The sequence below is a fragment of the Vombatus ursinus genome, unplaced genomic scaffold (assembly GCF_900497805.2).
Source record: "Vombatus ursinus unplaced genomic scaffold, bare-nosed wombat genome assembly UNPS02014959.1, whole genome shotgun sequence".
NCBI classification, from domain to species: Eukaryota; Metazoa; Chordata; class Mammalia; order Diprotodontia; family Vombatidae; genus Vombatus; species Vombatus ursinus.
Window position 1 is genome coordinate 3,010,871 of NW_020954737.1, and position 13,800 is coordinate 3,024,670.

The 13,800-nt window shown below is 36.5% G+C and overlaps 1 protein-coding gene across 1 annotated transcript in view; it reads left to right on the forward strand.

Annotated features, from left to right (window-relative positions):
- Nucleotides 1-13,800, forward strand: part of LOC114030361 (poly [ADP-ribose] polymerase 14-like) — a 113,668-nt gene that overhangs the window by 54,823 nt on the left and 45,045 nt on the right. The window contains exons 6-8 of the mRNA XM_027845170.1: nucleotides 6,818-6,948; nucleotides 12,540-12,573; nucleotides 13,136-13,422. Coding sequence (XP_027700971.1) covers nucleotides 6,818-6,948; nucleotides 12,540-12,573; nucleotides 13,136-13,422 — 452 coding nt within the window. The remainder of the gene's footprint in view (nucleotides 1-6,817; nucleotides 6,949-12,539; nucleotides 12,574-13,135; nucleotides 13,423-13,800) is intronic.

The following is a 13,800-nucleotide window of genomic DNA, read 5'->3' on the forward strand; positions in this document are numbered from 1 at the left end:
TTCTATTCATGAGTGAAAGCCAGTAGAAAGTCACAGGAGTCAGAGAGTAGAGAGATGGCATGTCATGTCTGAGAAACAAAAGGCATAAACATAGAGTGTTGTAGAGGGGAGTGATTTCCCCGCATAAGTTAAGTGACAGAGACAAGATTTAAACGCAGGTGGAGTCAGGGTCCCTGGGTTAGATTTACCACTGTACCCCTTACAGCCATGGTGACATTAGGCACATTTTTTAAACTCTCTGCAGCTCAATCTCATCTGTAAAATAAGGGGGATGGACCAGGGGTCCTCGTAAGTCCTTTTCTTATTTTTTATCAGTTGTTTGTGGTTTATTCAGTAGTTAGGTTATTTTATGACAACTTCTAACTCTGAATCTATGAACCTAATATCCTTAATGACCTTAAAGTCAGCTCTACCACTTAGAGAAATTTTGTCTTTTGGTTGGGTAATTGCAGGCACTACAGACACACAGTATCAACAGTTAGATGACCATTGGACACTAAGGGGAGTTTTCTATACTTGCTCCAACATTTACTCCTGACTGAGGGAGGGATTGAAGAGGGAAACACTCCTTATATTTTGATCCAGGAGGAGAATCTGTCAGAATCACAGAAACTTATTAAGGCTAGAGTGACAGTCTGGGAAATAAATCATTAGAAGTATTCAGCAATAATAATATTAACTACTGATCCTTATAATAGACTCACTCACTGCTGAAAATAACTATAATACAAAGCAAAAAAATTAAAAATGAGGTCAAAGGAGTTTGGAGCAACATATGACTAGAGAGTGTCAGGGTTCAAGTCCTGCCTCTGCCAGTCACTGCCATACCCTGGCAGTGATCCTGGACCTTAATCTCTCAGTGCCCCTGAGCACCTTTCTAAGCCACTCTCAGCAAGTGCTGATTGCTTTTGAAGTGGGAGTGTCTTTCACTGGATGTTCACTGGTGAACATCCTTCACGAATAAATCTCAGGTCAGGACTGAAAAAGAAAAAAATGGTCCAGAGTCCAAGTTAAGAGACTTTGGAAGTAATGGGTTTTACTCCTACATCAGAACTGGGTCTTGAAGGAATAAGAATGTTAATTGGTAGATACAGATGGAAGGTGAGTGGAGAGTCAGAGAATGTTATACAATATCACAACTCTTCCCCTTTCTCCATCCCACCTGTCCTTTAATGCTTAGCTCCAAGCAGGGCACATAGAGGCAAGACTGAGATAAGGGAATCAGGGATTGGGTTCCCCCTTCCTTATGGGAAAAAAATATAAGTGATTTAAGTTGACATTCAAGGCTTGAGACTAACCTACCTTTCCAGACATATTTCATGTACTCCTTTGTTTTAGGATAAGGCAAAACAGCATGTTTATTGGCAAAGGAAAACAAGCCAATATATAGGGAGAAATTGAAGATGAAAAAGAAAGTGAAAGTATTGAATGGAGCAAGGTTGAAATGAAATTGGAGAGATGGGGAGGTCCAGTTTACACTGTGAGATCAAAGGTGAAAGGAGGAGAGAGTGGGAGAATTAGTAGAAGTTTCAAGGTGAAGCTGAGGAATGATGAAGATTATAGAGGTAGTGGGAATCTAGATAGAACTGAGGATTGGTTCTAGAGGGGAGAATGTTGGACATAGCCTTTATGAGAAGCATATTGGAAAGCTAATAAAAGAGGAGGGAAATGATTTGATCTGTAGCTGTGAGGGCCTAAATTGCTCTTAAGTAGCATACATTCATAGTAGATTCATTCAGCAATTCTTTTTAATTAAAAAATTATGCTATTAACAAACACTATAACATTTCCATGTACATAGTAGAACAGAAAAAGAAGATTGTGCATGAAATTTCTAATTTCTGTTATTTAGAGAATATTTAACAAGTAAGTTTCAAAGCTGTTCTGTTTGTTTGTGATTCCTTCTAGATTTCCTTCAGTGACCCTCTTTTATTTCTTTTTTAATTTTTTAACTCCCCACTTCCTCCACCAAACTGAAAAGAAAAAAGAAAAAAATGAAATCTTTGTAAGAGATATGCATGTCCAAGCAAAATGAATTCCTACATTGGTGTTATCTGAAAAAAAATGTAGTTTTTCATATTGAAATTTGAGTTCATCATCTCTGTCAGGAGATGGCCCTCTGGAATCATGATTGGTCATTGCATTGATCAATATTCTTAACTCTTTCATTGTTGTTTTTCTTTATAATGTTGTCACTATTGTATAAATTATTCTCCTGACTTTACTCACTTCACTCTGAATGCATATAAGTCTTCCCAGTTTTCTCTGAAAGTATTTATTTTATCATTTCTGGTTCTTGATGTCTCATGGAGCCATCACCTCCCACTTGCCCAATTCTAATTTTTAAGAAATTATTTTCTTCATTGAGTTTTTGCACTTCTTTTTCCATTTGACCATTTCTCTTTTTTAAAGTGTTATTTTCTTCATTATTTTTGTTCCTTTTTTTTACCAAGCTGTTAATTGCCTTTTCATAATATTCTTGCATTGCTCTCATTTCTTTTCTCAATTTTTCCTACCACTCATTTATTTTTAAAATAATTTTTAAGCTCTTTCAAGAATTCTTGTTTGGCTTGTGTACAATTCACATTTTTCTTTGAGATTTACTTGTAGCTATTTTGACAACATTGTCTTCTGTGTTTCTGTCTTCATCTTCCCTGTCACCATAGTATGTTTTTATGGTCGGGCTCTTTTGTTGTGATCTTTTTTCTAGCCTATTTCTTGACTTTGAATTTTATGTTATATTTGGACTCTATTCCCAGGGTGGAGGGGGCAGGGCATTATCCCAAACTTCAGGCTTTTTATATTGCTGTTTTTGAACTCATATTGGGGATTTGGACAGTTTTGGTGCTTCCAAAGTGGTGTCATCCAGGAAGAGATATACTCGCTGCTTCCTTGCATCTGGAAGCAATACTGCTCCTCAGTGTCCTAGCTCCCTTGAGACAGCAAGTACTCCTTTCCTCCTTTAAACTGTGACCCAGAAATGGGTATAGGCAATGGAGTTGTCAAATAATGCCCTGTCTTACACCTAATGCTAGCACAGAGGTTCACTGTAAGTCTCTTTCTGAAAAGTGTCCTGATCCCCCAGCTATCTCCAGCTTGAGAGCTACCAAAGCTGCTGGTGTGGCTGCCATGTAAGCTCTAGGCCAGCATCAGCCTCAGTGTCACAGACCTCTTCTTCTTACCTCCTAAGTTGTCTTGGGCTGGGAAAATGTCTCACCCTAACCTTTATAGGCTCTATAACTCTCAAATTTGATTTGAGGTGTTATTTTAAAGTTGTTTGGAGGGAAATATTGGGAGACTTTAGCTGCTTCCTATCCTGCATTATCTTGGCTCTGCTCCCTAAAAGTGTGTATTAGTTCTCTTTCATCATTTCTGACAGCACAATATTATGCTTTTACATATATATATATGTATATGTATATGCACACACACACACACACACACACACACACACACATATATAGCATAATTTGTTTAGCCTTTCCCCCAATTGATGTACATCCTCATAGTTTCCATTGCTTTGTCACAAAAAAGAGCTGCTATAAAGATTTTTGGTACATAAGGGTCTTTTTCTTCTTCCTTTGATATCTTTGTGGTATAGGCTTAATTGTATTTCTGGGTCAAAGGGTGTGCACAATTTAGTGACTTTGGAGACATAATTTCAAATTGCTTTCCAGAATGACTGAACCAATTCACAGTACCACCAATAGTGAGTCAATATGCCTGTTTTCTCACATCACCTCCAACATTTGTCATTTTCTCTTTTTGTCAACTTTGCCAACTTTATGGGTGCATAATAGAATCTTGATGTTGTTTTAACTTGAATTCCTGTAAGTATTGATATTGTTTTTTACATATTTGTTGATAACTTTAATTTCTTCCTTTTCAAACTCTCTGTTTCTATGCTTGGGTCATTTATTTATTTGGGATATGGTTCTTGTTCCTATTAGTTCTTTATATATCTTGGATATGAGACCTTTAGCCAAGAAACTTTTCTGAACATATTTTTCCTAGATAAAAGTTTTCTTTCTACTTTTATCTTCATTGGTATTGTTTGTGTAAAACCTTTTTAATTCAAGGTTATGAAAATTATCAATTTTATCTTTTGTTAAGTGTGTTAAAATTATGTCTTGTTCTGATCACACTGACCACCCCTGCCCCACTTCTCATCTGTTATAAGTAACCAGTATAAAGTAGCACTGGCAGGAAGTAAGAGTGACAAAGGGGAACCTAGAAAGGGAATAATTTGCAAATTGTGTCATGTTAACCCAAAATCACATCCTGGTAATATGTGCTGAGTCAGAGGAAGCCACCTATGATTTGTTGTCAGGGTTTTTTGGTCCTATGATATAGAGATCTCAGAAAAGTTCCAGATATCCCCAGTAAGACCAGCAGAACACCAAATTTTACTAATAACTTTGGGATTACATGGATGATAACTTTAAATTTTTGCCGACAACCTTGAGATGATCTGAATATGTTAATGAACTAACCACAAGGTGGCATTGATAAGTTAGTTTGTCCCCTCTACACACAAAAACCCTATAAAAATGAGACCCTAAACCCCTGTCCCTCCAAATGCTTTTCCGTCTCCATCTGAGTCCACACTGTCTAGTGCTCTCTAATCCGTGGTTACATGAATAATACTCTCTACCTCTTCCCCTTCCCATCCCCTTTCCCTATCACTTCCTGCCTTCTTTCTCCATCCCATCCCTTGTTCCAACACCATCTGCCTCCATACCCCTTCCACTGCTTGTCTCTGTACTTCCTGTGCCTGTTCTCCCTACATCCTCTGTGCATTATTAACTTGTGTTTGCAGCCTCACGTCTTGCTACCGTCATGGTCTTTCCCAATGAATACCCAAAGAACTGGGCATGCCTGCACCATTTCACAATTTCATAAATTAATTAGCAATACAATAAGTATCACTATCCCCTTTTTGGCTGTTAACTCCTCCCCTGTCCATAATTGAGAAAGATCTTTTTTTTCCTCATATCTCTATTTTGGTTACAAAATATCTTTTTTTTTTAAAATCTAAGATGTATCCATTCAAAGCTTACCTCTGTCTATGTTGTAAGAGATTGGATCTGTACCTAACTTCAAACAGACTGTTTTCTAGTTTTCCCACCAGATTTTGTCTGATAGTGAGTCCCTACCCCAGAGTTAGGATCTTTATTAAACTTATTATTTTCTACTATTTTCATTTACTTCTGCATTTTCTACACATAGTCTATTTCATAGATAAACTTCTCTACCAAGTAGTTTTGATGATTACTGTTTTGTAGTATGGTTTAAGATCTAGTATCTTGCCCCTTGTTGTCATTATTTTGCTTTATACTCTTGACCTTTTGTTCCTCCAGATGAATTTTATTATTTTTTCTTCTATTTCCACAAGGAAATACATTAGAACTTGCTTGGTCTGGCACTGAATAAGTATGGCACTGAAAAGTAACATAGGTAATGTTTTTGCATATAAATATTTATTGTCCTTTCATTTTTACATTGCCTCTATTTCCCCTTTTATCTCTCTCCCTCCCAGAAAGCTGATTTTATAACAAAGAAATTTTTAAAGGGAAGAAATAACAAGAGGAATAAAAGAAAAAGTTAGCAAAGCTGATCAACACATCCAAAAAATTGACAGTATATGCAGTGATCCACATTTATGGAACTTGCACACTTTCTTCCCCATCCTACACCTCTGTAAAGGACAGGATATGGTTGTCTTCTCCTATCTCTTCTTTGGGGCTAACATGAGACTTTAAAACTCTATTATGTAGAGCTACTCTTTCTTTTCAAGAATATAATAAATACAACCCGTAGCTTTCAAATCTGTTCTGCTTGTCTTATTCCTTCCATTTGCTACATTCATTTTCAATTTTTTTAGTGGTTGTTGTTTCCACTTTATATTATTGTAGTCATAGTGTATCTATTTCTTCTTGTCTCTGCTTACTTCACTTTGCCTCAGTTCATGTGTCTTCCCATACTTCTCTGTTTTCTTAACATTTATCATTTCTTATAACATGGTGATAGTCCATTAATTCATATACCCCAATTTGTTTACTCATTCCCCAATGGGCATCTACTTTATTTTCACTTCTTTACTGACACATAAAGTACCACTCTAAATATTTTGGTATATATGGAGACTTTCTTTTTCTCAGTGACATGCTTGGACATGCTGTGCCTGGAGTTAGGAAAACCTGCATTTAAAATCAGACTCAGATGCTTGTTAACTGTGTGACCTTGGCCAGTCACTTAATCTCTATTTGCCTTTGTTTCCTCATTTGTAAAATGGGGATGATAATAGCACTTAACTCCTAGGATTGTTATGAGGATCAAATGAGATGATAATTGTAAAGGGCTTAGCCCAGTGCCTGGCATGTAGTAAGTGATTCATATATGTTAGCTATAATGATTATTCGTATTGGAGTATAGGCCTAGCTGAGGAATTTATGAGTTAAAAAAGTATGGACATTTTAGTAGGTTATTTCTTTTGTAATAATGACCAACTTCAATGTTGAGGAGAGTTGAGAAAATGCTCCTCATTCCTTTCTTTACAGAGGTCAATGAGTATAGAATATTGCAGATATCATGAGACACAGTTTGCTGATTCTGTCAAACTGCTTTTCCACCTCTTTATTTTTTATTCATTGTTACAAGGCGTGTTTCACTGGATAAGGGAGGGGTAATCACATTTGGAAATACAGCTAATGGCAAAGCAAAAGATATCAATAAAAATAGGGTTTAAAACCAGTACAACCTTTTTCCTTTTTAAAGATTACCACAGTATAATCTTGGTTTCACTCATACTTTTCAGCAAGGCAACGAGTCCTGGAGAGAGAGAATCATGAGTTAGAATTGCCAGGAGAAGAAAAGTCGAAGCTCACTGTCAGATTGCCTACAGCAAAGGATGAGGATGAAGGCAATGAAGAACAAATCCCAACAGAAGTAAATATGTCTTACGTATGATCAAAAAAGGAAGCTGGTTATTTTGTCAGGCATTTGGGCTGGGGTTCAGGAGAAATATGGTACATGGAAGCAGGAGAAAGGTATGAAAGAGAGAAGTAGGAATCCTTGGCCATGTTGAAAAAGGCAAGTGCTGATAGGGGTTACAAAGCTAGAACAATGTTGTAGAGGGAACAGAAAACTAAGACCACCACATTCCTTGTTCTTTCTCAGCCTCCCAGAATCCCTGTCTTCCTTCAAGGCATAGTTTTGTAAGAAAGATTTTAGGGGGTTGGGCTTCCACAGCAGGATAAGAAATTCTAAGATCTTGTGGATAGTCCCTCAACCAATCAGAAAGTACTCCAAACTTTTCTGTAAACAATTAGTTCTTAAGAAAGAGTCCTAGAGGCTAAACCGGTTGCAACCAGCTGGGTTCACGGATGGGGCTTCAACCAAGCAAAGGCTTTTCTCCACTGTGCTTGCTTAATAAGCTTATTGAATATGAACTGACACACCCCAAGGGCGGAGATAGCAGCCATTTTTGAACTTGGGACCCATGAAGTGGGTGGAGTTAACAGAACATGGATGAACATGCTATGTGCTGTCCAGGAAGGGTGTAACTCAGATGAACTAGACCAATAGGAGCCCTGATGGGTGGAGTATGGATCTTACTAATGGTTTAAAAGTTGATTCTACCACTGAACCAGTGCCCACGTGCTACTAAAGTGAGTTGTACCGCTTCTCTTTTGAGAAGTATAACAAATGATTTTTCACTCACTCCGAGCTTAGTTTAGTTTTTAACTAGAAGGCTTTATTTTTCTAAGGTCTTATTTCTAACAGTTTAGTTGTCACCTCACAGACAAAACTTTTCCTGATTCCCATCCGCCTTCCCCCAGGTGTTAGATGTCCTTATCTCTTAAAATCCCTTTGTATTATTTAGTATACTTTTTCACTCACTTATTCCTATTTTATCCTTCCAGTGGAATATAAGTTTGCTGGTAGGAACATTTCCTTCTTTGTATGCCAAGTACCTAGAGCACGGCCTTACACAAAATAGATGCCTAGTAATGTTTGTTGAACTGAAGGAGCCCCAAGGTGGGATAAATATATTTAGAGGATGGAGAAAAGCAATGAATATTATAATTTTCAAACCTAGAACATGAATGGAGACCTGCCTATGAGGAATTCAGTTCAATTCAATTTTAAAATGATATTTCTATTTTTCAATTAATAAGCTTTTATTTTTCTTTCGCTTTTCTTCCCCATTAAAAAAGAAAACAAAATCCTTGTTAAAAAATTCATAAACAAGCAAAACAAACTCCCATAACAGCCAAGATGGCTGAGTAAAGAAAGAAGTACCACACAGTTCCCCCACCATACCTCTTCTACCAAGATCTAGAAAACACATCGTACTGAAATCTAACATAAGTGGAATATGCAAGTAGGAGTCTAAGGGAAGCTAGGTGGCACAGTGGATATAGCACTGAGAAGCTCATCTTCCTAAGTTCAAATGTAGCCTCAGACACTAGCTGTGTGACTCTGGACAAGTCACTTGACCCTGTTTGCCTCACTTCCTCAACTGTAAAATGAGCTGGAGAAGGAAATGGCAAACCACTCCAGTAGTTTTGCCAAGAAAACCCCAAATGGGGTCATGAAGAGTTGGATATGACTGAAATGACTGAACCAAAAGTAAGAGTCTACGTAATAAGAAGGGTAGAGTGGGAAACAGCACTTTTGAACTTTACTCTGATCAGAACTGGTCAAAGGATGGAAGAATACACATACACACAAATAGTTGGATACAGAAACACATTTTGCCTCACAGGGAAACAGGAGGCAAAGAGGCTGTGAGAAGGGAAGGGAAAGGAATAAGAATGAGGTTTGATAGTGTTTAAGTGTTTGATAGAATTCGCTTGTAAATCCATCTGGCCCTGGAGATTTTTTTCTTAGAGAGTTCATTGATGGCTTGTTCAATTTCTTTTTCTGAAATGGGATTGTTTAAGTGTTTTATTTCCTCTTCTGTTAATTTGAGCAATTTATATTTTTGTAAATATTCATCCATTTCATTAAGATTATCAAATTTATTGGCATGCAGTTGGGCAAAATAGCTCAACGATTAGTCAAAAGCAAAACAAACTCAGGAAAACAGAAGAAAAAGTATAAGAGAATAAGACAGAAATACATAATTAACAGTCATAATTATGAATGTGAATGTGATAAACTTACCTGTCAAATAGAAGAGGATAATACAATTGATTAGAAACCAGAATCCAACAATATATTGTTTACAAGAAGCACACTTGAAACAGAAAGATACATACAGATTTAAAATTAAGTTCTGGAATAGAATCTATCATAGATTAGCTGAAGTTAAAAAAAGAAGTCAAGAGTTGGCAATCATGGTCTTAGACAAAGAAACAGCAAAAATAGACCTAATTAAAAGAGATTAGAAACTTTTGCTGAAGGGCATGATAGAAAATTAATTAATTCCAATACTAAACATTTTTACCAAATGTCATAGAATCTAAACTCTAAAAGGGAAAATTAAATGAATTATAAGGGAAAAAATGGAAAGTAAAATTGCAGGGGTAGAGAACCTCACCTTAGTCCTCTCTGATATAGATAAATCTAACAAAAAGAAATGAAGGACTTAAATAGAATTTTGAAAAAGTTAGATATGATAGGACTCTAGGGAATATTAAATCAGAATAGAAAGGAATATATCTCTTCTCAGCCATGATTGGCACCTTAACAAAAATTGTCCATGTGTTAAGGCATAAAAACCTCATAAATGCAGAAAAGCAGAATTATTTTGTTATATGAAAAAATTATATTCAATAAAGAACATTAGAAACAGATTAAAAATTAATTTGAAATGAACTTAATGCTAAAATTGTGTGGTTCAAATAACAAATCATAGAAACTATCAATTATTTCATTAAATATAATAACAACAATAAGATAACATATCAAAATTCGGGGGATGAAACCAAAGCAGTACTTAGGGAAATTTTTATATCTCTAAATACCTTGATCAAAACAGAGAAATAGCAGATCAATAAATTAGACAAGAAATTAAAAATTTTGAAAACCAATAAAGTAAAAATTTTCAATTAAACACCAAAATATAAATCCAGAAAATAACTGAAGAGATCAACAAATAAAAAGAAAAAAACCTCACTGAATTAGTAAAAACTAGGAGCTGGGTTTTTTTTTAAAGAAAACTAATAAAAATAGAAATCAGCAAACTTGATTTAAAAACAAAAGAAGAAAACTAACTCACCATTATAAAAAATGAAAAAGGTGAGTTTGCAACCAATAAAGAAATAAATTACTAGGAAATATTTTGCCCAAATATATGTTTATGAAACTGATGATTTAAATGAAATGGATGAATATTTACAAAAATATAAATTGCCCAGATTAACAAAACAGAAATTAGAGGACATAAATAACCTTATTTTAGAAAAAGAAATTAAACCAGCCATGCAAGGAAATAAACAAACAAACAAAAAACAACCCAGGGCCATTTGCATTTTTAAGTGAATTTTGTCAAACGTTTAAAGAAAAATAAAGGGGCCTCAAGGGTGGAGTGTACTTCCCAGGTGAGGAATGGTAGAGACAGTACAGAGTCAGGAGTAGAGAGGTGCTCTTTTCTCAGAGCAGAAAGAGCTAGATGGTGCAATGGATAGAGTAGAGATCTTGGAGTCAGAAAGACCTGAGTTCAAATCCAGCTTGGCTCTTGCTTGGCAAGTCATTTAACCTCTTTGAATTTTTGGCTTTAATGTTCCTGAGGCTTTTCCTTTTGGCTTTTCTTCAAGGAATCTATGAGTGGATTTTCTCTAACTTTATTTAGACTTCTGGACTTCATCTAGACTTTTCTTGAAAGATGACCTCCAGACATTTTACTTCTATTATCATTTGGGGAGTCCAAAGACTTTTAAATTATTTCTCCTTGACCTGTTTTTTAGTTCCATTTATTTTTTGTTTATATTGGGCGTCATAACTTTTCTATTTTTTCAATATTTTGATTTTGTTCTAATCTAGCTGTCTCATGTCATTATTGCCTTCTGTTTCATCTATTCTAGGTTTCATAATAACAACAGCTAATGTTTATTTAGCACCTACTATATATCAGGCATTGTGCTAAACACTTTGTGATAATTATCTGACTTGATCCTTGCCACAACTCTGGGAGGTAGAGACTTTTATTATCTCCATTGTACACATGAAGAAATTGAGGCAAACAAAAGTAAAGTGACTCACCCATCTAGAAAGTGTCTGAGGTCACATCTGAACTCAGGTCTTCCTGATTCCAGGTCCAGTACTCTCTCCACTGTGCCACCAACTGTTATTTAGGAAGACTTACTACTTTTCTTCCCATTCTTTCTTTCAGAGCTTAAATTTTTTTTTTTATTATCTCTTGCTTCATTTTTGTTAGGTATTTACATAGTTACTCCTTGTGGAAAACTCGTTTTTTCGTTTGAGTCTCTGCTGGTGGTTGTTTTAAAGTTACTCTCTCCTTCTTTTGGGAGGAAATCTGTAGATTTGCAATAATTTTTATACTAGTCAAATTTTATATTTGAATGACTCATCTTGCCAGCTCTAATTCCTGAATTGGAGCTTAATGCCAGCTCCACTAACTTGTTGGGCTTTTGAGTGATGTGGCCTATTCTGCCTGGTCTTCCTCTAGGTCACCTGGGTTGTTACACTGACATCCACTTCATGAAGATCCCTTCCTGGATCTTCAAGATTCAGAGCATTGGATATTCAGGGCCATTTGTGGCACCTCAGGAAAAAGTGACCTCAGATCACTAGGGTATTCCAGTCTGAGCCCTGTGACACTGGCTGGTTGCTGGCCACTGCTGCTTCCTAATCCTTACAAGATCTCCATGCTAGGGCTTTCAGTTCAGTCCAAGGCTTTATTGGGGAGCCCCTCACTTATGCTGCCTCTAGTTTCAAAACTTTATAGGCTATACATGCCTCTGGCCCATCACTGCTCACAGAGGCTTTCCTCGAGTTCACTTTTCTTATTGCCTTTGGATTCTGGTGGACCTAATATGCAACTCTGGTGAGGAAGAAGTCATTTACTCTAGTTTTTATTGGATTTTTTAAATTGTTATTCAATCTCTTGAGAATTTCAGGGTTTTGTAAGTACAAGAATGTGGGAACCAGGTAGTCTAACTCATTTCAATGAGTCATCTTGGCAGAAAGCCTCACCTAGAGTATGAGGGACCATGTACTGTCCACACCTCTCATGTTCTTCTCCAGTTAGTCCCTACTCCTATTTCTTTCACTCAGGCTAATAGACTCTGTTCCCTTCCCTTCCTTTCTGATACCTTTCTGATGAATACTCATCACTTTGTCAAACAGTCTCTATTCAAATATGGACCCCAGAAGTGAACCCAGTACTTTAAGGTGTAAGGTGCCCAGTGAATAGGTACAGTAGGATTTATGCATAATAAATTTGTTGATCTTAGGTAACTACAGAATTGAATATATTTATTTCATGCAGGTGTTCTAGGCTGATCCAAGACATGCTTTCTCAGTGTAAAGGAATTCTCCTTAATGCTTGTTTTTTGTTTGGCCTTTAGGAATCCAATATCAAAGACAGAGCCAAAGAACAAGGTAACACTTCATCCTAAATGAGTCTGATGTACATACAGCAAGTAAATATTTTTTCCTCATTAAATGTCAGCATTCCTTTACCTGATTTTCAGTAGTCTTGTATATGAATGACTTAGGATTGCAAGGCAAGAATGAGTAAGAACCAGCCAACGAATCTGAATGTGTTCATTTCAATCCAGTTTTCTAGTTCATTATTCCACACCATGCTTCCTCCCAACTATGTTTCTTTTTCTTTCCTGAGAAGATCTGATTTGTTTTTCTTTGTATTGATGAGGCCCAGCTGTTATTCTGGTTTTTTTATCATGTTTTCTCCCCCTAGTGGGCACAAGGGAAAACCCCATTGACTAGACATTAAAAATTTAACCTAAAGTAAACATTGGTCTGAGGGATTGTTGGGTTTTCTGGGCAAGCTCATTGCCCTTTTTAGTTACAGAGAACATCTATTTTCAGCTGATTTACTCAAAATATTGGAAAGTAATATAAAAAGAAGCATGTATTATAACCTCTCACTCCGGAAAGACTGTGATGCCCATTATGGATGTTTTTGTGTCCTTAAAAGTAGATGTATCAGAAGACCGGGACCCAGAGCTCCCACTGGACAGAAGATTGAATGAGACAGAGGACATGTGCAAAGGCTCTGAAAATGTTCCCATTTTGGTGGCACTTAAAAATCTCCAAGATCTGGAGAACGAGTATCTCCTGATTTTGCTGGTGGAGAACATTAGTGGTCTGTCAAAAACTCACGGAGATTTTGAAGTTGAAGTCATACCTGAAGTGGAAGCTGCTGTGTTTACCTTTCTGAAACACATTGGTAAGACTGAGTACAAATTAGAAAATGTTCATCTGCAAGTAATCTTTATGTCATGTCTTGAAATGCTGATTAGCAAAGAAGTGGGCCATCCTTTCTGGCCATTTCTAGTACTCTTTCTGTCTCTCAATAAGAGGAAACTTTGAAGATTTAGACAGCTAGGAGGTCATAGTGGATTCAAATCCTATCTCAGAGAACTGGATAGTAAGTGGCAAAGGATCAGTGGGTGATCTCTGTCAGAAGAAGTCCACTCTGCTTAACCAGAAGGAGCTTCCAAGTACAACACCAGCATAGAAGTATGCACCTTCCAAACCTGTCATTGTATCCTACGGGTTATTTTAGGAGTGTGAATTCTCACCTAGGGATCTTCACTTCAGCCACTCTGTGTGAAGCACATTTTAAATTAGATTTCTTCCTCG